Source organism: Stenella coeruleoalba, assembly GCF_951394435.1.
Source record: "Stenella coeruleoalba genome assembly, chromosome: 5".
NCBI lineage: Eukaryota > Metazoa > Chordata > Mammalia > Artiodactyla > Delphinidae > Stenella > Stenella coeruleoalba.
Genome location: NC_137150.1, coordinates 76,072,946 through 76,097,141, shown reverse-complemented (window position 1 = coordinate 76,097,141; position 24,196 = coordinate 76,072,946). Strand labels below are relative to the sequence as shown.

Below are 24,196 nucleotides of genomic sequence, written 5' to 3'. Positions count from 1 at the left end.
CAGGGAAGCCCTGTAGATGCTAATTTTACTGGAGAAGGGACAGGACCCAGGAGTGAGGGGGAACATTCCCTAATCCAGAGGGGAAGGAAGGTATCCTGATCTCACGTGAGAGATGCTGGGGTCTGGAACAGGGATGAGAGGGGGGCTTTTGAGGCAGGTAGGAGCTTGGGGGTGAGCAGGGTGCAGAGAGGTGAGGTAAGCTTGTCAAGAAGAGACAGTGGGAAGACTCAGGGACACCCCTGGGGACAGGTTTCATTCAAGAGGCTGGACCTGGAGCCCAGATGGGGCTAAGAGAGCACATGGGAAGGCCAGGCCTCAGACTGGACAGCCTGAGCTGGGGACTTAGCCAGGCACAGCGGCCGGGCGCGGGGCTGGAAGGGAAGCAGGGGCAGATGGTGACTGGGGGAGGGCCTGGAGAGGCTCAGCAGAGCTCTCCCCCCAGCACAGCCATCTGGATGTCACCAGCCGTGGGCTGAATCCAGACAGAGGCAGAGAGGCCCTCACACTGTGGGGTGTTCACAGCGCACACGCCGTGCTGGGCGGGAGGGCACAGATGACTACTGCCGTCCAGGCCTCCGGTTCCCTGTCCTCACGATTGAAGGCAGACCTCCGTGTTTACACCTGTCGTCGGCCGACACGGTGTGCAGCACAGAAGAGGACTCCTCCTCCAGTGTTCGTGCAGGGTTTGGCAAGACACGAACCTAAGAAGAGAGGGAGGCCCCTCCGCTTTGGAGTAACCTTATCTCTGAGAGCCGGGACAAGTCCAAGGCCAGTGGGAGTCCCAGCACCCTGCTGACCTGCCCACTCTCCCCCGGGGTCTCCCTCCGGGCCTGCTGTCTGGGAGCCATGCACAGTCTCAGAGATCCCAACTTCTATCTGGTTCACACACAGGAGAAGACACAGTGGTGAGCCAGCCAGACCTGAACCCCAAACAGGACACCCCCAGGATGCCAGGTAGGGAACCCTGACAAGTCCTCAGTCCTTGCCCCGCCTCAGCCAGAGGAGTACACAGGGGCAGGTCCCTCTGCCCGGGGCTCACGGGGAGAAGCCCCCGAGTCTGTGAGCTGCATGAATGGCCTGCCTCCCGGCCCAGGAGTCTCCTGAGGGTGAGGGTTAGGGTGAGACACAGTCGTCTTCCTTTCTCTGAACTAACCAAACCCCAGAGATCATCACAGAGGAAGTGCCTAGTGAGGGTGTCACAGGGGCTGACAGCTTGGTCTCCTCTCCTCCCCCCTCCCCCCTCGCCTGGCGGGCACCTTGATCCCAGGAGGGAATGCTGATGCTCTCACCACCCCAACTCATCAGCCCCGGGGGAGAGGCGGAGGGCTGCTTCCTGCCGCCCGAGCTGCTTGGTTTGCTTGCAAACCCCAGGGAGACTGAGGACGCAACAGGCAAGGGCAGGGCTAGAGCTGGTGCTCCAGAGCCGCCCCTAGAGCATTCCCACAGAGCCAGGAACGCTGGGCTCCCTCCAGGGGAAACGTTCCCCATAGGCTGGGCACCCCCCCAGGGAGGCGGGGCTGGACAGCTGCCCTGAGCACAGCTGGTGGGCAGGCAGCAGCTGGGCCGAGGCAGGCTCCCTGCCAGCTGTGCTCAGGGCAGGAGGGCCTCACTCACCTGCTGCTGGTTCTCCCGCTGCGAGTGCAGCCGAGCCTGGATGCACTCCCGGGTCTCCTGGAAGGCCTGTCTCTGGGAGACCTCAGCCGGGTAGTGGGTGCAGACGCCCACGATGTTGGTGCAGGAGAAAATGAGGACATTGGAGACGAGCTGCAGAGGGAGAGAGGAGGACACGGAGCTCAGGCCTGGAGCAGGCACCAGGCACTGGAGCCTCAGCCATGACCCTCCCAGTCCCAGAGCTCGGAGCCCCCCCCGCCCCACGGTAGCAAACACACACCTAGCTGCCCGCAAACAAATGCCAAGGGCACCCACCCGCAGCCAACTGCTGGGAGTAGCCAAGTGTCATCAGTCAGGCTCTCTGATGTCCTCAGAGGCTAAAGCTTGGCTGGCCTGTGACAGAATATGGCCCCAAGGATGCTGAGTCACTGAATACTTGCACTGGCCGTGTCCACGGTACCAAAGGCTAAAAGGTTAGGTGTCTTGGGGATGCTGTGACAGAGCTGTGTGTGTTGGGGGCGGCAAGGGCACGGCAGGGAAGGCTCCTTGAGGGGGACAGGGTTTCATTGTTTGAAAGTACGACAGGGTCCACATAGGACAAAGGGCTGCTCTTCCACAGAGAGGTCTTAGCTGGCTCTTCCCCAGGAATCAGCTCCAAGAAGCAAATACTTGCTGATACCCAGCACTGCGTGAAGTCCTCTGGGGACTGAGGGAAGGATGAGGTCCCTGGCCAGCAGGGCTGTGTCCACACAGGTCTCATCTCTTTCTCTGCACCAGCACCAGGGCCTCCTGACGACCCCACCAGCACACCTGTTGGCAAGCACCCACCATTACCCCCACTCCTCACGGATGCCCTCCTCGGTGCAGACAGAGATGTGTGTGGAGAAAGACCACTGTCCCTCGGGTCAGAGACAAGGCTGCAATTCTTTTGAAAGCAATACTTACTGAAAAGCTAAGGGAAAACACAACTCAACCCACAAAAGCAGGGTTGACATAGCACATTCCAGGTCCTGGCAAAGGTACTGTTTGCTCAGAACTTCTCTTGGCAGGTACAGCTCCTGGGGTATCTGGGTAAACAGATCCTGGTCCTGCCCTTGCCTCAGGCCATACCGGACAGAAGCCACACAGAGGCTCAGCTTTCTAGACCTCAATCACTCCCTCCAAACATTTAGTTCTTAGTCCCAACTGCAGAGGGGGAGCCCAGGCCGACCCCTGCGCCTCCCGCTGCGGCTCCTCCGGCCCCCAGGAGCCCTGCACTGGTCTCTAGTCCACTTGTCTATTGGGATCCCAAAGGGCCTCCCTCTGGGACTTCAGCTGCCTGGCAGCGACTCTTCTTCCAGGGTGTCTCTGGACCTAGAGGTCCTGTCCTTGGCTCTGCTCTGCGTTCTACCTGAAGGCTTTCCCCAGCCCAGCTCTGAGGGGGCCCTGACCTCCACCCAGGCTCTCAGGCCCAGAGCCATGTGGGCTCCATACCAGATGTGCTGCCGTCTTTCCCTGGAGACATCCTATACCATGTCTGTCCCAGTCCATGCACAGAAAGAGACTTCTCCTCTCCCGTCTCAGTCTTGCTCTCTCCTCGGCTACACAAAAAATTCTGATTTTCTGGCTGAAGGACACTGTGGGCTCCCCTCAAGCACCTCCTGGCTCCCCTCCAGACGCCTCCCTGAGGACCCTTCAGGGAAGGGGCAAACTCAGATTACCAGCTCCACAGCTCCACCAACTCAGCTGCTCACTCCCAGCGCCCCCACCCCAACCTCAGCCACCCCCGAATCCTACCACTGTCATCTTATGTAAACGCACTGCAGAGAAAAACCCCAACCTATTTATCACAAGCAAAGAAGACCCCTGCTCTACAGAAGCTTACAGTCCAGTTGAGGAGATAAGCGGTCAAGACTGACAGAGAACCAGCAACAGGAAGCAGAAACTGACTCATGCCAAGCAAGAGGGAGCGGAAGAGAGCACAGAGTAAGGAGAGACCGCTGGGCAGGCCCGGGCTCCCTGGGCCTGCGGTTAGGGGCATGTTTGCCGAGGCTGGCAGACGTAAGAAAGGGCGTCCCTGGAGAGGGCATCCAGGAAGCTCAGGCTTGCGAGGTACTCAGGGTCCTTGAGTAAACAACCCAGGCTCTCTGATCCTGAGGGCAAGTCCACAGAGAGGAGCTGGAGCTGGAAAGGCAGACTGGAGCCAGAATGAAGAGGCATCTGCATGTTAGGCTGACAAGTGCTGGCACAATCCTACAACAGGAGCCACGAACACTGCTGAAGCAAAGAATGGCAGGATGAGCACACGGCTTCAGGAAGGTTCATCAGGGCAAGAGGAATGCAGGGCGTCGAGAGGTGGGCCAGGAGGCTACCACTGAAGCCCAAAGCATGAGGGAACAAAGACCTACATGAGGCTGGGGGCTGGCAAGGCAGAGCTGACTCAGAAAGAAGAGCCCCCAAGGGCAGGGAAGAAACAGACTGCAGCCTGCAGTAGGAAGCAATGCAATGACTGTGAAGGGAGAGCCCAAGGGCACACCTCCTGGAAGTCGCTGGGGACCACTGAGAGAGGGCTAAGGAGAGAGAAGGAGATGAGGAGGTGGAGGTGAAGGTGCAGACTACAGGGAATTCTGAAGAATGTTCTCTTTAGGGGATATCTTTTGAAAGGTGAGAGGAAGGTGCCGGATGATAAAAAAAGGAGTGAGGAGAAACTGGAAAGGAGAATATGAAAAGTTACCCTCAGACAGAATAATGCAACATGATGATGCAACATGGCCACGAATGGAAGGCTGTTTCAACATCAAAAATCAATGTAATTCACCACATTAACCGACTAAATAGAAAACCATATGGTTATTTCAATAGTTACTGAAGAAGTATTTGACAAAACTTAACATCTATGCAAGATTTTTAGCTTAATTTAATTTTTTTATTTTTTTGGCCGCACTGTGCAGCATTGGGATCTTAGTTCCCCCACCAGGGATCGAACCAGTGTCCCCTGCACTGGAAACGTGGAGTCTTAACCGCTGGACCACCAGAGAAGTCCCTATACAAGATTTTTTTTTTTTAACTCCTAACAAATTAGGAATAGAAGGGAAATTCCTCAATCTTGGTATATGCCAATCAATGGCATATACAAAAACCTATAGCTAACATCATACTTAATGGTGAAAGACTGAATGTTTTCCCCTAAGATCAGGAACAAAGCGAGACTGTCCTCTCTCATTACATGTATTCAACTTCATATTGGAGGTCCGAGGCCATGCAATAAGATAAGAGAAAAAAATAAAATGCATACAGATTGGAAAGGAAGAAATAAAACTGTCTGTATTTGCAGACGACATGTTTGTCTGTGTAGAAAATCCCAAAGAATCTCCAAAACAGCTACCAGAATTAATAAGCAAGTTTAGAATACAAAGATACATGATCACAGGAAACAAGGTCAATATACAAAAAAGCAACTGTATTTCTACAGGCAAGCAACAATCAGAAGTGAAATTTTTTTAAAGTGCCATTTATATATCACCAAAACTATGAAATATTTATCCATAAATCTAACAAAATATTGCAAACCTGTTCACTGAAAACTCTAAAACACTAATGAAAGAAATTTTAAAAGACCTAAATAAATGGAGAGACATACCATGTGCATGTATTGGAAAACTCAGTATTGTTCAGATGTCAATTCACCCCAAATTGATGTATAGATGCAACGTAATCATAATCAAAACCCAACCAGGGTTTTAAAAAGAAATTGACAAGCTGACTTTAAAATTTATATGGAAAAGCAAAACAACTAGCATAGCCAAAACAATTTTGAAGAAGATGAACCAGTTGGAAGACTCATACTACTCAATTTTAAGACTGACTATAAAAGTACAGTAATTAATCTAGTGCAGTACTGGCCTAAGGATAGAAATATAGATCAATGGAATAGAATTGAGAGTCCAGAAATAAACCCTTACATTTATGGTTTGCTGATTTTTAACCAGAGTATCAAGACAATTCAATGGGAAAAGAATAGTCTTTTTAGCAAATGATACTGAGATAACTTCAAATCCACATGCAAAAAAATGAAGTTGTACCTCATAACTCATACCATATACAAAATTAACTCAAAGTGGATCAGAGACCTAAACATGAGAGCTAGAGTTATAAAACTCTTAGAAGAAAATATAGGAATAAATCTTCATGACCTAGGATTAGGCAATGACTTCTTATACATTACACCAAAAGCACAAATGATAAAAGATAAAAAAAGAGATAAACTGCCCTTCATCAAATTTAAGAAGTCCTGTGCTTCTAAAGGAATCATCAAGAAAGTGAAAAGACAACCCACAGAATGGGAGAAAATATCTGCAAATCATTTATCACACCTTTATTTTTGACAAATATACAAAGGCAACTAAATGGAGAAAGGAAAATCTTCTCAACAAACGGTGCCAGAAAAATCGGATACCCATATGAGTAACTCAAAATATACAAAAATTTACTCAGAACAGTTCATAGGCCTGAATGTAAAACCTAAAACTATTAAACTTCCAGAAGAAAACACAAGACTTTGGGTTAGGCAAAGATTTCTTATATACCACAGCAAAACATGATCCATAAAAGAAAAGAAATGATAAATTGATAAATCAGACTTCATCAAAATTAAGAACATTTGCCTTCAAAAGACACTGTTAAGAAAATGAAAAGACAAGCAGCAGAATGGGAACGATTATTTGTAAATCATATATCTAATAAAAAGACTTGTACCCAAATTCATAAAGAGCTCTCAAGTCAAAAATAAGAAAACCAACAACCCACTTTTTAAAAGAGCAAAATATTTAAGTAGACAATTCACCAAAGAAGATATAAGATGACAAGTAAGCACAGAGAAAGATGCTCAAAATCATTAGCCATTAGGGAAACGCAAATTTAAAACAAACAATGAGATACTACTAAACACTATTAGAACGGTTAAAATAAAATAGAAAACGAAAAGAAAAGAAGAAAGAACTGCCAACACTGGCACAGGTGAGAGTGTGTAGCAACTGGAACTCTCATACCTTGCTAGTAGGAATGAAAAATGGTACAGCCACCTTGGGAAACATTCTGGCATTTCTCATACTTATGCCTGCCATGTGACCAGCAACCTCCCTCCTAGGTATCTGTCCAAATCAAATGGAAAGTTATGTTCACACAAAAATCTGTGCAGGAATGTTTATGGAATACTACCCATCTAGAAAATGGAACAAACTAGTGATAACACACAACATGAACGAGTCTTAAGAACACTATGCTGAGTGAAAGAAGCCACACTCAAAAGGCTACCTACTATATGCTTCCATTTATGTGGCATTCTGGCAAAGATAAAACCGCAGGGACTGAAAACAGATCAGTGGTTGCCAGGAGGCAGGAGGAGAGGTCGGCTAAAAGGGGCAGCAGGAGGAAATCTTTCAGGGTGATGGAACTGTTCCATATCATGATTGTGCTGGTAGTTACACATCTATATGCCTTTGCCAAATCCACAGAACTGCACGCCAGAGAAGCTGAATTCTGCTGTATGTAAGTTATACTTTAATAAAGAAAGGACAGGACTAAGATCCAGGAGGGACTAGCAGAGAGAATACGAGGAGCCGGCTGGACGGGGAAAGGGCAGCCTTTCCTCTCTCTGAGGCCAGAAAGAGGGACCAGACTCTCTTCTGAGACATGATCTCCGAAGTAATTATCAACTGGCCGATGCTGTATCTCAGTACTAATCCTCCTGACCTCTCCTGCTGTAACCTTACTCCTCCTGCAGCCAGAAGGCCAATAGCAACAGACGGTGCAAATCCAGGTAAAATGATGCTCCGTAACCCAATAGGGTCCAAATGGCTTGGCTAAGCTTAGCACGCCTCAGCGTTCCCCTCTCCCATTCACTAAACACACAATGGGGTGAGGAGGAAGAGAGTGCTGGGTATGAGAGAGGGGTCTTGAGCAAGGCCCCACTGGGAAGGGTGATTTCAGCAAATTGGACCTGAGAGTGAAAAAGAGATGAACACATCAAACAAACACACACACCACACACACTCACACACACACACGCCACCCATCAAAAAAGCAGGAATCTGTGTGCCAGGTTTTAATAGATGCTAAGGCCACTGTGCAGACACTAAGGTTATGAATGGAGAGGAAACGTCAGTAAAATCTGATGGAATTCTGCTTACGGCCTTCCAGGAAGGAGTTTGTAGCTTAAAAATTATCTCACACCTCAGGCACAAGGGTCTAAATGCGGACCAGCTTTCTTCTCTACTAAAAATAATTATCAAATATTGAGCCCCTTCATATGTCCTTATGTAAAATACTTAATTAGTAAATAATAGCAGGTATCATTCACAACAAGTAAGCAAGGCCTAATTAAGGGTTTGTTGGTTTTCCTTGGGCCGGCCGACCTCACAGGACATGTCCAACCACGTGGAAGAGGCGCGCACGCGCGCGCGCGCCTGTGTGTGTGTGTGTGTGTGTGTGTGTGTGTGTGTGTGTGTGTGTGTAAAGGGATACCTACATTACACCAGGTGGAGTAACAGGGACACCTGACAATACAGCAAACCTCAGTCCTGGCAGTGGCCTCAGCATTTGCTTTTAAAACCAGGCCTACATATGGTTTGGGTCTGGGAGGTCCCAGGACCACACCAGGAGAAACCCCGTGAGTGGGGAATGTTTGGAATTCTGGTCTCCTAGTGGAAACCCAGAGGAGATGCCTAGGTATATGTACAACTCCGCTGGCATTTCTAAAGCCCCAGCACTTCAGAAACCCAATCTTTGGCTGTGTGTAGGCTGCAGGTTTCATTTGGCCACAAGTGAAGAGACAGTCCTCAGTGTGTGCAGTGTCTCCATGGCAAAGGTTGAAAGGAGCTTGCCTTGGGCACTGCCATCCTTGCTGCCTCTTCTCTCTGAGTTTTCAGGGGGGACCCAAGGGCCCGCTGCCATAGGCCTGCTACTAACCAGTCTTGAGAAAGGCACACAGCAAAGAGGAATGAGGAATGAACAGTTTGGAATAGAAGGAAATAAGCTGGGGAAGACCCCCTCACAATCTGCTATTTTGCAGGAATTCTGTTCTGGACAAGCCAGCTTGCCCTTGCAAGTTGGTTCACAGGGTGGATCTGGTAGGAGATGGGGAATGAGAATTCCCCAGGGAGCCAGATTTGGTGACTGGGGAGAGGGGGCAAGATGTTCAGTTATATTTGAATTTCAGATAAACAACAATTTTTTTTAGTATAAGTATGTCCCATGCAATATTGGGGACATATACGACAAAATTATTTGTTTATCTGAAGTTCAAGTTTAACTGGGCGACTGTATTTTCACTGACAACGCTAACGGGGAGCCCTTTCAAACCTGCCCTCCCCCAGCTGACACCGCCCCCCCTGGCTGAGCCCCAGCACACTAAGCGTGACCCAGCCCCCACTCCGCCCCACTTCCTCTTCCAGACCCTCTTCCACTCTCAGTGGCTCCTGCACAGATAGACTACAGTAATTCCTCTTCACATCAGGGCCTGAAATCACCCCACTTAAGTGCAAGTCAAAGCTGAGATCGAATTTTCCAAATCCACCCGCCTGGACCCAGGGGGCTAGACCAACTCAGGGCCCTGGGGGCTGAGGACCAGCTCCCCAGTACTCTGCAGCTGTGACCTGGGACTCCAGCCTTAAAGACAGGCAGAACCCTTTCTGTCCTAGTCCTTTTTCTGTTTACAAACACACAAAACTAGCAACCAAATAAGTCCCAAATAAAAGGAGCTGACAAGCAGGACAAGGGTTCCTTCTGCCTGTCCCAGATTTCACTTCTCCTCCGTGGTGCTGGTGGGAAGCTTGGGGGACCTCGGTGGAATCCCATTATGATGTAAAATAAATCAAGGAAGGATAATCTTAAATTATATACTGAGAAGGCATATCAGCAGGGTTTCTTGTATACTGTACCATGCTCGATTAGGTGCTAAATGGCTTTTTAAAAATATTACATATATTAACTTTTTTTCATCATAGTGATGCCTCTTTTAAAATTTTTCCTTTACAGAGAATAAAGATTGTGTACTTTTTTTGTGATCAAAGCCACATTATCTCTGCCTGAGGGTTTCTGTGACGAGGTCCTCTTTCATAGAGGTGGCTGGTCCAACTCAATGGCTCTGGACAAACAAGACCAGGGTCTCCGCTCACTTCATTCCTGCTAGGGTTCTGCCCAGGTGGCACCCCCTCCTCCTCTCCATTCCAGCCAGGATCTAGCTGCTCAGTGCTTGTCAATGTCTCCTGCACTGGAATCCTCTATGCAACTATCCTCTATGTCAGTGATCCTCATATCCCCTTATGTCATGACACTTTCCTGCTCAAAAGCCCACCAGTAAAATAAAGCCCACACTCCTGTGCTGGTATTTAGATTCTACAAGTCCCATTGTGGGCCATGTTCCCCTTCTCCTCACTACTCCAACCATATGGGCTACTCACTGCCTCTGGAAATACCAATCTACAATATGATTCTAAAAGTACAATGTTTGGGACTTCCCTGGTGGTGCAGTGGTTAAGAATCTGCCTGCCAGGCTTCCCTGGTGGCGCAGTGGTTGAGAGTACGCCTGGCGAGGCAGGGGACACGGGTTCGTGCCCCGGTCCGGGAAGATCCCACATGCCGCAAAGCGGCTGGGCCCGTGAGCCATGGCCGCTGAGCCTGCGCGTCCGGAGCCTGTGCTCCGCAACGGGAGAGGCCACAACAGTGAGAGGCCCGCACCGCAAAAAAATAAAATAAAATAAAATACGGCATCATCAAAAAAAAAAAAAAAATTTAAAAAAGAATCTGCCTGCCAATGCAGGGGACAAGGGTTCGATCCCTGGTCTGGGAAGATCCCACACGCTGCAGAGCAACTAGGCCCACGTGCTGCAACTAATGTAGCCCGCGTGCTCTAGGGCCCACAAGCTGCAACTACTGAGCCTGAGTGCTGCAACTACTGAAGCCCCCGCCTAGAGTCCGTGCTCCACAACAAGAGAAGCCACTGCAATGAGAAGACCGCGCACCGCAACGAAGAGTAGCCCCCTCTCGTCACAACTATAGAAAGCCCGTGCACAGCAATGAAGACCCAACACAGCCAAAAATAAATAAAATTCTTAAAAAATAATAAAGTGTGTAATTCAATGGTTTTTAAAAAAGTAATCTATAAAAGTACGATGTTTAATACAATTTTACTATTACTGAAAACAAATCAATAATTAGCATCTGCTTAATCCATATTTAGGAAAGACAACGTAGACTAAAGTAGAAAAAAGACAATTATCTAGGAATGATGGGGGTCAGCAATTTACAGCCTTCAAAACACCTTCACAGGTAATATTTCATTGCATCCTCATTGCATCCTTCTAAGATAAGCAAGTTGGGTGGCATCACCCCCTCCTGCTGATGCAGGAACTAAGGCTCGAGGCAGGAGCCTCAAAGGCAGTCACACAGCAAGACGGCGGCAGAACTCAATCGGATTTTCATTCTGAGTTCAGAGCTTGTCCTGCTCTACTGTACAAAGCTGTTATTTATCCCAACTTAATTTAGGTCCACTTTTGTTTTATTCTATTTAATAAAGAAACACTCGACTTTCTTTCACCCTCGTCCTAAGTGCCCCAGGCCTTCTTCATAGATCCTGGTCACATAAAATGCTGCTGATTAGGGCCCTCCTCCCAGCTGCTGCCTCCAGCCCAGCTCTCTCCCAGGAACTCACCCCTGCGGGTGAGAAAGGCCTATTGCCTGTCTTGTGAGGCCAAGCCTTACCCTCGTAGAGTGTCCTTTAATTATGTTTTCAGCGAGATACAATTCATATACCATACCATAGAATTCATCCGTTTAGAGTATACAATTCAGTAGCTTTTTTTTTTTTTTTTTTTTTTGCGGTACGCGGGCCTCTCACTGGTGTGGCCTCTCCCGTCGCGGAGCACAGGCTCCGGACGCGCAGGCCCAGCAGCCATGGCTCACGGGTCCAGCCGTCCCGCGGCATGTGGGATCTTTCCGGACCCGGGCACGAACCCGTGTCCCCTGCATCGGCAGGCGGACTCTCAACCACTGCGCCACCAGGGAAGCCCAATTCAGTAGCTTTTAATGCAATCTCAAGGTTGTGCAACCCTCACCACTGACTCCAGAACATTATTAACATCCCCCAAAGAAATCCCACACCCATTAATCCTCGCTTATTTCCCCCTGCAGCCCCACCCCCAGCTCCGTCAACTACTGATTTACTTTCTGTCTTGATGGACTTGCCTGTTCTAGGCATTTCATATAAATGTATCATGTAATAGCCTCCCATGTCTAGCTCTTTTCACTTAGCATAATATTTTCAAGATTCATCTCTGTTTAGCATGTATCAGTACTTCATTCCTTTTTATGGCCAAATAACATTCCATAGTACAGATATACCACATTTTGTTTATTCATCCATCAGTTATAGACATTTGGGTTGTATCTACTTTTTGACTGTTATGAATAATGTTGCTATGAACATTTATGTACAGCTTCTTTCAGAGACATCTGTTTTCAATTCTCTTGGGTATATACCTAGGAGTGGAATTGCTAGATGTTATGGATTGAATGTTTGTGTCCTCTTCCCCTAAACGCATACGTTAAAATCCTGACCCCCAGTGTGATGGTATTAGGAGGTGGGGCTTTGGGAAGATGATTAGGTATGAGGGTGGAGCATTCATGAGTGGGATTAGCACCCTTACAAAAGAGATCTCATAGAGTTTTCTAATCTCTAATTAAGTGAGTACTCTCTAAGTGTGTACACAGTGAAAAATTATGAACCAGGAAGTGGGCTCTCACCAGACCCAAATCTGCTGGTGACTTGAACTTGATTTCCCAGCCTCCTGAATGTGAGAAATAAACGTTGTTTTATAAATAAATAAATAAATACATTTATTTATAAATAAATAAGTAAATATAAATAAATAAATAGCCACCCAGGCTATGGTATTTTGTCAGAGCAAACTGGATGGACTAAGACGCTGGTCACATGGTGACACTATGTTAAACGTTTTGAGGAACTGCCCAAGTGTTTTCCAGAGTGGTTGCACCTTTTATATTCCAACCAGCCGTGGCTGAGGGCTCTGACTCTCCACAATCCTCCCCAACGCTTGTTTTGTCTGTCTTTTTTATTACAGCCATCCTAGTGGGAGTGAGGTGGTATCTCATTGTGATTTTGATTCCCTTACAATTTAAAGCAAACAGTGACAAGAAAATGTAAGGTCGTCTACTCTGTAACTTAAACAGCTGTGCCTTTAGAGAGAAATGGCCACACTTATTCCTAGGAAGACCCCAGACCTTGTGTACACAGCCAGAGAAAAACAACAGCTTTCATATAACAGTACTTATTTGAACAGGACATCCTCTGAATTCGCTCAAAAAGCATTGACTAAGCATCCAGTGCAGAGCACCATACTGGGACCCGGCGGAACCTTAACCCCGGCCACCCAGCCCCTGCCCTCCAGGACTCCAGGTCTGGTGGTGGAGGAAGGCATATGCACAGAAGCATCTGAGAGGACACAAACTCTGCAGACCTTGCAGTGCCGCTAATCCCAAGTTAGTTCCACAAACGCTCAACAAATATGGCAGAGGAGATAATACTGTTATTATATGAAGTGGTTTATACATTAACAAGGAATAAGTAAAATTTCACAGAAAAATGGATAACGTAGATGAAGAAGCTTTTCAAAGAAGTAAAATTACAAATGACTTATAAACACATGATATGAAAAATGTGAACCTCACCAGTAAGCAAAGAAATACAAATGAAAACAATATTTTGCCTATTAAACTAGCAAAGCTTTTTTTCATGGTAATAAGGATGGCAAGAATGCAACAGAAGAGGCACCATACCATCAGTGGGGATGTGAAGGCACAACCCTTCTGGAAAGCAATCTGGCCATGTGTATGAAGAGCTTTAAAAATGTTTATACTCTTTGACCTAGATTCAGTCTCCTCTCAGGAATCTGTGCTACAGAAACTCAGTAGCTTGGACAGGGCTTTATATCCAAGGAGAATTAGAAAACTTAAAAATGGGGAACAGATAAATGTTGAACAACTAGAGGATAGTTAAATAAATTACGGTGCTTCAATACCCTGGAACATGTCAAGGCCTTTCAAGTGTTTTATTTGAAGAAGATTCAACATCATGGGGAAGTCTGCAAAATATAATGTCAAGTGGGGTAAAAAGACAATACAGAATTGCATATTCAGCATGATCCCAATCTGAAAGTCTATGTATGTTAACAGTGGTAGACTGTCTCTAGGTGGTAGCATTACAAGTATTTTTACCTTTTTTCTTTAGACCACTGAATACTTTCCTACTTTTCTACCATACGTACGAATCTTAAAAGAGAAAAATGATCAATCTATTTTAAAAAGAGGAAAATCTTACATGCTTTTACTCTGAGCATGGCAGGCTGAAGGAACTTCTTATCCTAATTGAAGAGATCAGAATTCAAATGCCTACAAAACGAGCCAGAGTAAGTCAAATGGGAAAAGAGATTCGAACAAGAAAAAGACGTCACGTCTGGGCAGTGGGGACCAAGAAGGCTAGAAGTGTCTGGGGATGGAACCTGCAGCGTGGGCAGCATCCGGGCAGCCAGCGTGACAGGGGAGGGGTGTCCAGGTGGCAGAAACAACCTGAATAAAGGGGTGGAGGGAGACAGGTGCAAGGCTGCCTGTGGAATGCGAGGAAGTCAACGCTGACTGGGACAGAGCCAGCAAGGGGAACTGGGCAGAGACAGGGTGGGGTTCGTGGCTGGATCACGAAGGACATCCTTGTCAGGTAAGGAGCTGGCACATGACCCAGGAAGCATTAAAACCTCTTGGTGGTTGGATTTCCCAAAATAAAAAGTATATTAATTTTTCAATTTATAAAATGTGCTTTCATTAGAGAAAATTTCAAAATCATAGAAAAAAATCAATTTATCCCCCAAAGACAACCAGTGCTGTCTGGTTCCTTCCTTCCTTCCCTCCTTCCTCTCTAATCTACTCACAGTTTTTTGTTTTTGCTTTTGTGAAGCTGGGATCTTACTGTTTCTATGATTTGGTATCCTGCTTTTTTCACCCAACGCTGTAGTGTAAGCAAGTTCCCCTGTTATTACAACTTCTAATGCTGCAGGCTTTCAACAGGGAAATGTGATCAGAGATGCACTTCAGAAAGATTAATTCGACAGCTGGGAAAGAGGTAGTCAAGAGGAAGGTGCTAGAGATGGAGAAACCAAAAGAAGAGGTGGGGAAATGGCACAGATGAGAAAGGCCAGGGCCTGAGGGGGGCTAGGAGCCTGCAAAGGGAAGGGGGAGCCGTGTTGGGAGGTCCCAAGCAAGACATTTGCCAGAAGTAGCTCTCCAGGGGAAGGGAAGTTTCCATGGTGAGTGGAATGAGTGAGACAGTGTCACGAAAGCTAACTGGAAGAGAGAGATTAAAGGAAGAGTTGGAGGGCCAACCGAGTCAAGTCTGTGGAAGAGGCTGACAAGGTACCATGAATCAGAGGTTGTTAGGGCCCTCCCACAGGTGACCGCTGAGGGAGATTGGGTAGAAGAGGGGTCTAGACTGCAACGGATTAAGTCACAGGGGCTGTGAAGGTGACTCTTTCTTAGGATGCTTGAGAGGGAGCGTGGAATGAAGGGAAAGGTGGGAGAACCAGATTTATCCAAAGGCAGAGGCAGGGGAGGACTACAGGGGCAAAGGAGGACAGAAGTCTATTGAGCTGCAGGACAGCACTGTCCACAACGGCAGCCGCCAGCTGCACGCAGCTGTGGGCACTTGAAATGTGACTAGTCTGAACTGCGGTGTGCTGTAAGTGTAAATACACATCCGAGTTTGAAATCATTTTTTAATTACTTGTTTAAATGATATACTAAAGATACTGGGTGAAGTAAAAATACACTATTAAAATTAATTTTACCCGTTAAAAATTTTTTTTTAATTAATTATTTGCTACGTTGGGTCTTTGTTGCTGTGCGCAGGCTTTCTCTAGTTGCAGCGAGCAGGGGCTACTCTTCGTTTGCGTTGCGCGGGCTTCTCACTGCAGTGGCTTCTCGTTGCGGAGCATGGGCTCTAGGCGCACAGGCTTCAGTAGTTGTGGCACATGGGCTCAGTAGTTGTGGCTTGCGGGCTCTAGAGCGCAGGCTCAGCAGTTGTGACGCACGGGCTTATTTGCTCTGCGGCATGTGGGGTCTTCCCGGATCAGGGCTCGAACCCGTGTCCCCTGCACTGGCAAGCGGATTCTTAAACACTGCGCCACCAGGGAAGTCTAAATTTTACTCATTTTTAAAAACTTTTTTGGCTACTGGAAAAGTTAAAAGTATGTATGTAGCTCTCATTATATTTCTGTTGGACAGCATAGCTGTAGAACAAAGGGGAGGCAAAGCAAGAGGGACTGGGAACATGGTAGACAGGGGACAGACCACAAGCTGATTTGCACAATATCAAACTGCTGTTTTTGAAAAGCTGACACTCAGTGAATTGACCTAGAGCCCCACCTTTGGGCCACAGAGGGACTGGCCTCCCTCCCTGCCCTTTAGGGGGTCATTTTCCAAAGACTCAGATTCTTTCATCTACTAGGCTCAGAGCAGACTTCAGATGGTGTGCCCCAAGACAGCCACTCTCTCTGGCTTTTGGGAGCATGAAATGTGCAGGAGAAAAGGGACAGGGGTCTCTGGGCGCTGAGGCTCAACCATAAGACCCCAAGGGACCAGAAAGTCTCTCACGGGGGGCTCAGGCATAGACTGAGGTATTAAGACCGTATTAAGACAGGATGTCAACGTTTCTAGCATGTCATGAAACTTGGGGGCTTTGGGAAAGTATATGAATTTAAAACCATGGGGAGAAGGGGCAGCCCGAGAGCAATGAACAAATGTCCGGAAGCAGCACAGTGTAAAGAAAGTACTAGGGACTTAGGAGGCTAAGTTCTCATCCTGGATTTGCCACAGAAAAAAAAAATAGCACTTTGGGGGCTTCCCTAGTGGCTCAGTGGTTGAGAGTCCGCCTGCCGATGCAGGGGACATGGGTTCGTGCCCCGGTCCGGGAAGATCCCACATGCCGCGGAGCGGCTGGGCCCGTGAGCCATGGCTGCTAAGCCTGCGCCTCCGGAGCCTGTGCTCCGCAATGGGAGAGGCCACACCAGTGAGAGGCCCGCGTACCGCAAAAAAAAAAAAAAAAAAAAAAAAAATAGCACTTTGGCTCTAAGCAAGTCACTTTTCCTCTATGGGCCTCAGCTTCCTCATCTATAAAACCGGAGAGGCAGTGGGTGATGGCCAAGGTCTCTGCCACCTGGGACAGTCCATGGAGTGGCCGTGGCCTGGGGCTCTGGCAGCGCAACCGCCCTGGGCACACCACTATGAATGGGGACACCAATTACAGGGTTTTCTGGGAAACCTGATTTCAAATATTCTGTCCCACGTTCTTCTGAAATGCAATAAAATGCCCAACGTTTCAGCATATAAGCTGCAGCTTCAAGACAGCTGGTCACACCTGGAAGTCATACAAAAGTCTCCCGTCTGATCCATGCTGAATCTGTGGGGAATCCCAGAGGAAGCCGGAGTCCTTCAAAACCTATGCCAGGCAACGACCCCCCTCACGCACCCCCAAGGTGTGGGAATCACACGTACAAAGCAGTGTGGAAATGCAGATACGTTCCCACACAAACCAAAGCTATGAGTTGGGGCAGAGGGGTCGGGGGTGATGGACAGGCTAGCTCAGTGGGAGCGCCTTGGTAAGGCTTTCTAGAGAAGCTGGATGGGGCTTCGCCACCCATAAACTGCTTCCCACGCAGTTCTCTGACCTCTGCGGTGAGGGAGAGTTTGCTCTGTGGCCTGGCAAGAAGTTTCTGTGGGCTAGAAGTTTATTTATAATCTGAGTGCAAATGAAGTTCCTCTCCTCCATCCTGGAGAACAATTATCCAGCCCCACCTCCCCGGGTTCCTCCACCCTCAGCATCCTCCTCCCCCTTCCAGGAAAATCAGACAAGCCTTCATTGTTCTAGGTGAGCAGTGGTGACAGCTGAGGATGATGCTGGGCTGTGTAGGTGGAGGGAAGGGGCTGACGAAATGCTGGAATCAGATCCCGCCGGGAGGGAACAGAGCAGCCCCTCCCCAAACACTGGATTCGGCTTTCCACCCTACACAGGTATAGCGCGGCTTTCCCTCGTGCCTTCCCTACCCACACCTCCTCCCTCCCTCCAGTCCTCACCTCCAGGGGCCCATTTTAGGTCTGCTGAATTTGGAAGGAAGAAAGAAACACTAAAGAGAAAGTGAAATTGCCGCCACGCTGCTTACCTAACCTCTACTTGAGCGCAGAACATGTATGGGGCTGTGTCTGTCTGTGTGGCAGGCTTGGGCACCCTGTGAATGACCCAGGATGGAGGGTCACCCTGCAGCTGCTCGGGACAAGGCAGGCTTGCCCAGCTCCGTCAGGTACCACAGCAGGTATTCAGGGGGCTCCAGAGGGGACCCGGACTGACCTTTGCTGGCCTTGTGCCTTTGGGCAAATCACATGAGCTCCAGAGCCAGCTCTGAAATGGAGCTTTGGATGCCTGCTGACTTTACCAATACAAACACATCACAGGTGTAAAGCAGTACAAGTTGGTCTAGCGATGCCCGGAGTGGCTGGGAGGGGTGAGAACTAGATAAAAGCCCTCCAGGGGCTGGCCACGCCTCCTTCTGCTCACTATTCCATCCTCATCCTCCAGGACAGGCTGATACGTATCAGGCACCAATAAACACTTATTAAACGAATAAATGGATGAGAAGGACATTGAGGGCTACAGGGTACTTTCAAGGCCTTGACTATTCCAGCTCACGTCAGAAGACAGTCCAGACCCCCAGCCATCTTTGCCTCTGGCGCTGAGCACCAAGCACAAGGCAGGAGAGGGGGTTACAGGACCCCATCCATGGGAATTCAAAGGCCTGAGTTAGAATCAAATAGAACACAGATAAGGCCGAGAAAGATGGACAAATGAATGTGGCACTACGTGCCGTGGCCGCTAAGGGCTTGGAGACGGTTTCTACCAGACAGATGAGCCAGGAAGCACGTCTGTGTGTCCCTGTGAGCGGGTGCACAGCTCTGCTGGGCTGGGACCTGGGAGACCCACGTGTGGTCTTGATGGGCCCCTGCCTAGCTGGCTGGCTTTGAGCAGATCACTGGGAAATCCCCGGAGGCCGGACCTGGGAGGAGAAATGAGATAATGTGGAAATGAGGCTTGTGAAAAGGCTGGATAAACCGTAAGGACCTGGATTACTGCAGGGCCTGCCCTTCTCCGCCCAGGCTGGGCTGCCTCATGAGGTTTCTTCTTATGTAAAACAGGAGAACACGACCCCACGTCTCTCAGCTGCTTCACAAGGGCCCTGACATCCTAGGACTCGGTGGGGGGGGCCTTCTCTGTGATGTGACTCAGCCTCCCAGAGAGAAAACCAAGAGTTGGCCCTGGCCGCCACTTACTCCCAGCTGTCCTGCTAACGAGAGGTAGAAAGGTTGACCGGGGCTGGCACTGAGACTAAGAGCCCAATTCTTGGGACGAAAGAGTTAAAAAGAGTTAAGTCTTCTTCCTCACGAGACATGACCTGGGTGCCAAAGGGTGAGCCATTAAACTCAACCATTACTGATGCAAGTCTATAAAAAGCGCCTAGTGGAAAGAGTGCAGCAAATGTTCATTTGCAAACTGAAACCCCAGAAACGTACTTTCAGCTCGAGGGCCATCTGATGGACTATAGATTATCACACTACCACCTCCCACCAAGTCCCTTTAGAGTAGATAATTAGGATTAACCCTTTTATTTAAAAATTAATTTTACATTTGCAACAACATGGATAGACCTAGAGATTGTCATACTGAGTGAAGTAAGTCCCACAGAGAAAGACAAATATCATATGACAGCGCTTATATGTGAAATCTAAACAAATGGTACAAATGAACTTATTTACAAAACAGAAATAGTCACAGATGTAGAAAACAAACTTATGGTTACCGGGGGAAAAGGGCAGGGAGAGAGATAAATTGGGAGACTGGGACTGACATACACACACCACTATATATAAAATAGATAACTAATAAGGACCTACTGTATAGCACAGGGAACTCTTCTCAGTACTCTGTAATGACCTATATAAAGAATAGGGCTTCCCTGGTGGTGCAGTGGTTGAGAGTCCGCCTGCCGATGCAGGGGACACGAGTTCGTGTCCCGGTCTGGGAAGATCCCACATGCCACGGAGCGGCTGGGCCCGTGAGCCATGACCGCTGAGCCTGCACATCCGGAACCTGTGCTCCGCAACGGGAGAGGCCACAACAGTGAGAGGCCCGCGTAACGCAAAAGAATAGATATATGTATATGTATAACTGATTCACTTTGTTGTACAGCATAAACTAACACAACATTGTAAATCAACTATACTCCAATAAGAACTAAATTGAAAAAAATAATAATTTTAAGGGCCATGACAGAGTCTGTTAGTTGTCCACCTAAATTCATTCTCCCCTTCTTCCAAAACATTACACCGTCGCTGGACACATGGCTGCCCAGCTAGAGTATTTTTCAGCCAGCGTTGCAGCTAGGTGTGGTCATGTGACTACGTTCAGGTCAAAGGGATGTGAACAGAAGTGATGTGTGCAACTTCTATGCCATCTCCCTCTCCACCATCAGACAAGCCCCTTGCCCTACCTGGACCAGCACCTTTTTTCACTTTCTTCTAGGCTGGAACATGGATAGCCCCCAAACGCAGCTTTGATGATATAAGTGAGGATAATGGCCTTTTGAGTGGTGGAGCAACCTCATGGGACCAGACCAGGTCACTTTGGGACTACTACCTGAGAAAGGAAGAATCTCTCATCTTCTGAAAGCGACTGTATCTTGGTGTCTCTTTGTTACACTAACATGCCTGCAAACTGCAGAGGTCCATAGACTGGAGCGTCCAATGACAGCCTGATCCCGTCCTTCCCCCTCCTCTCCCATCACTTCCTCCGGTGCAGAAGGGAGAAACCACAACACGCAGAGCACAGAAGATGAGGGAAGGCAGGATGGGGTGGGAGGTGTGAAAATGGGAAGCCCACTTCAAAAACAGTGGACGGTTTCCGAGGCAGTGGTCCTGACAAGAACTGAGCCTGAGCCCAGAAACCAGACCAGAGACAAAGCAGACAGACTGGCTGGATTCTCAAGGGCAGGAGGAAGTAGAGTGGCTGTACTCCACAAGGTGGGAAACGGAGGCCCAGAGGAAAGATGGAACGGGCTCTGCGTTATCTCAAGGAGATGAAGCATGGTGTGGGAAAGAACACGGCACCTGGTATCAGAAGACCTGGGTTCAGGTCCTGGCTCAGTTACTTATGAGATGAGTGGTGCGGACTGAGTCATTTCACCTTAGAAAGCCTCAGATTCTCCTAGAAAATAGGGAGATACTATCTACTTTTCAAGTAAACTAAATAAACTAAATAAACTTCTCGATAAACTAAACAGGGTAATAATATAAAATGTCAGAAAAGCAGTTATTCTCCCACCGCCTACCTGGTTTAGTTATAGTGAAAGCGAGAAACTGAGAACCGCGACCAATCTATGCCCAGTCCCAGCGTGGGGAGTGGAGTGGGGAGGATAAGAACATCGGTCAGTATTTGTCAGGCACCAGGAACGGGGCTGGGAGTGCTTCTCAGAGCATCTCCCAGGGAAAGGGACACGTGGCCAACCGCCCGAGAGTCCTAGTCTGGAGCCTCAGGACCCTGTGCACAGGCAGCCTGGCCTCTCTCACCCACGCTTGGAGGACCAGGCAAGGGCTAGGGCAAGGCTGTCACTCCCATAGCCCTGGGGGCAGGGGATGAGAGGAGCTGGAGAAGCGAGCTCCTCTCCTCTGTCCAGTGGCCACTGCAGGCTCTAGCCTGGCGACGACAGGCCTTGAGTGGGAGTAAAGGCAAAGACCAAAGCTTCTCTTCTCAGGGGGCTCTCAGCAAACTGTCAGGCATGCACCAGCAGAGGCGTCTGAACCTTAGCTTCCTGCCTCATGGTCACTCGGCATTTCCACACAGTGAAGCACAGGAAAGCAAAAGGTGCCTGAGGGCCTCACCTCGGGAGCAGCTGGGCCTTGGGCTGCTCCTCAGCCAGCCTTGGGGAAGAATGAGGGATTTTTGAGAGGGTGGGGCAGCGAAGTCTCTGAGGTCTGTAGTGAGACTAGAAAGAGGGCCTGGGACCCCTGGCCCGGTGGTTCCCTTCTCATCTTTGAGCCCTTTTTCCTCCTTCTCTTTGAATTTTACTTTATTTTATTTTTTTTATTAAAATACAGTTGATTTACCATGCTGTGCCAACCTCTGCTGTACAGCAAAGTGACTCCGTTATACACACGTAGACATTCTTTTCCTCCCTCCCTTCTACAATCCAAGCTCTTTTCTTTCTTCAAAAAATTATTTGAGTTGGTGGAGAAAAGTGCACTCAAGCTCAGCGCCCTCCCGGTCCCGGAGGGGTCCCTGATACCGCAGCAGCACCATCGGATGACCATCCTGCAGACTTTGCCTCTCTGTCCTGGGGTGCGTCCAGGAGCCTTGAAAGGTGAGCTGCCACGCCAGTCCAACGCCTCTTCTCTTGCCTCGGTTTACCCCCATGCTCCCTGCTAGAATACCAAGCCTTCTCGGTCCCACCTGCTCACACCTGCTCCAGCCCCAGCCCCGTCGTGGCTGGTCCTCCTCACCTCTCCCCAAAGACTGGGCAGCACTACTCTGCTCTGCCCCCCAGAACACAGGCAGAGAGGGCATTTCCCAGGAATACCACGGGATCTGGAAAAGCATCACGATGCCCTGTGGGGCAGGATACCAACCCCCCGAACGGTACTCCCATTCTGAGAGGGCCCCGGGTGAGAGGAGCCAGGAGAGTCCTTTCTCCTCTTCATCTGGGGGAAGCAGAGTCCTTCCCAGGGCTCAGACGTGGATGGAGAGAGCCCGAGTCCTCGGAAAGGATTCTGGAGTGGAACCTGAGCCAGCAATACCAGATGCTCTCCATTCTCCGGCCACGTGCATGTGCCTGGAGTGACAGAGCGTGAGAACAAGAGAGGAGAAGAACATAGCAGCCTGCCTCCCCCCCAACCCCCACCCCCCCGCCCTGCCCCACGCCAGCAGTGAGGGCAGGAAAGCCCAACCAGGCTCGTGTCTGGCAACAGAGCCATGTGACAGTCCCCTGTGGCTCAATGTCTGCACCAAGGGAGCTGCCGTGGTAAGGTAGCCTAGGGCGCACCCTATCTGAAGCAAAGGGCCACTCCCCTAATAAATCAGCTTTGCAAGTCTGGATGTTCGTCAACTGCACTCTCTTAAAAAGGGCCACAGCTACAGCAGAAAGCAGAGTCTGGCAAAGCCACCTTGGACCCCAAGCAGCCTGAACCCTGACAAGCAGAGGCTGGGGCAGAGGGGCTCAGAAAGGTGGACACTGCACCACTCGGCCTCCTGTTCTCTCCTGGTGAGCTCAGGTGCTCATCCACTGTGGGAATTATCTACAGCAGATGACGAGCCAGGGTCAGCCAGGCTGCTCTCTGGGCACAGGGACCATATCTCGCAGAGCCTCAGTGCCCCACGCTGTGCTTAGCATGCTACAGGTACTTGATAAATGCTGGGTGGGCAGGAGGATGGGAAAACACATCAAGGAATGACTGGCTCCTCCTCACCACAGCCATTTCCAGGCAGCGATATGTACACAAGGAATACAGACTGATCTGACCTCAGCATGAGCCCAAAATAATTAAGAGAGGAAGTCTGCTACAAATCATCCAGTGCATTCCAAACTATCAAATGCATTTAGAAATCCTCTGCTGTTTGGTATTATCCATGCCTCTGGCTTCCTAGCTTAATGGCGCTAACTGGATGAACACTCAGAGGGACAGAGGACTCTCTCGGAGCTGACCAGTCTCAGCTGGGCTGCTCCAGCAGCCAGACTGGGACTGGGAGAATGAGGGCTGAGGGGGCACAAGATCTCCCCACCCCAACCCCATGGTCTCACAGCAGTGACCCCCCTGCCCTGAAGGGCCCTGGGGAGGGAGTTGGGGCAGGAGTCCTGGTGAGCACCGCTAGCACAAGCCGAGTGAGCTGCATCGCCCTGTCAAAACAAACCACTGCAGGCACTTGCGGGGCTGGTCCCTGCTTTCATCTCTGCCACTTGCTGAGCTGTGGAATTCGGCCAAGAAGCCAGGAGCCCCTAGGTAACAAGGGATCAGGGCTGAGGGAATACAGGACCTGGGCTGGAGTCCAATCCCATTTCATCTGCATGGTCACTTGGGAACTTTAGGATACATTTCTTGACCTTTTGGCCCCTATCAAATCTGGACAGGACTTCCCTATATTTGATGGACACGTTTCTACTGATCATTATGGTCAACTCCCAACTCTCCACATTAGGGGAGTCAAATCAGTCCGTGGCTGGCCCCATGAGACAGGCTGGAGACCTTCAAGATGTGGCCCCTGCCTTCAAGGTGCTCACAGTTAGGTGGATGACACGGGAGAAATCACAGGAATAGATGATGGAGAGCAAGATGGCTGGGTTTAGACTGCAAACACCTCTGTGGGCCACAGAGGCCAAGACAGGCTTCAGGGAGGGGGGCGAGGTTTGGGTGGGGAGCTGACTAGGGTTTGGATGGGGAGGGGATGAAG

General features: G+C 49.2%; 1 protein-coding gene across 2 annotated transcripts in view; it reads right to left on the bottom strand.

Moving 5' to 3' along the window:
• The window catches only part of ADCY5 (adenylate cyclase 5), a 155,383-nt gene that overhangs the window by 67,457 nt on the left and 63,730 nt on the right, over positions 1-24,196 (bottom strand). For both annotated transcript variants that reach the window (XM_079922594.1, XM_079922595.1), the window contains exon 2: positions 1,615-1,764. In XM_079922594.1, the coding sequence (XP_079778720.1) occupies positions 1,615-1,764 (150 nt within the window). The remainder of the gene's footprint in view (positions 1-1,614; positions 1,765-24,196) is intronic.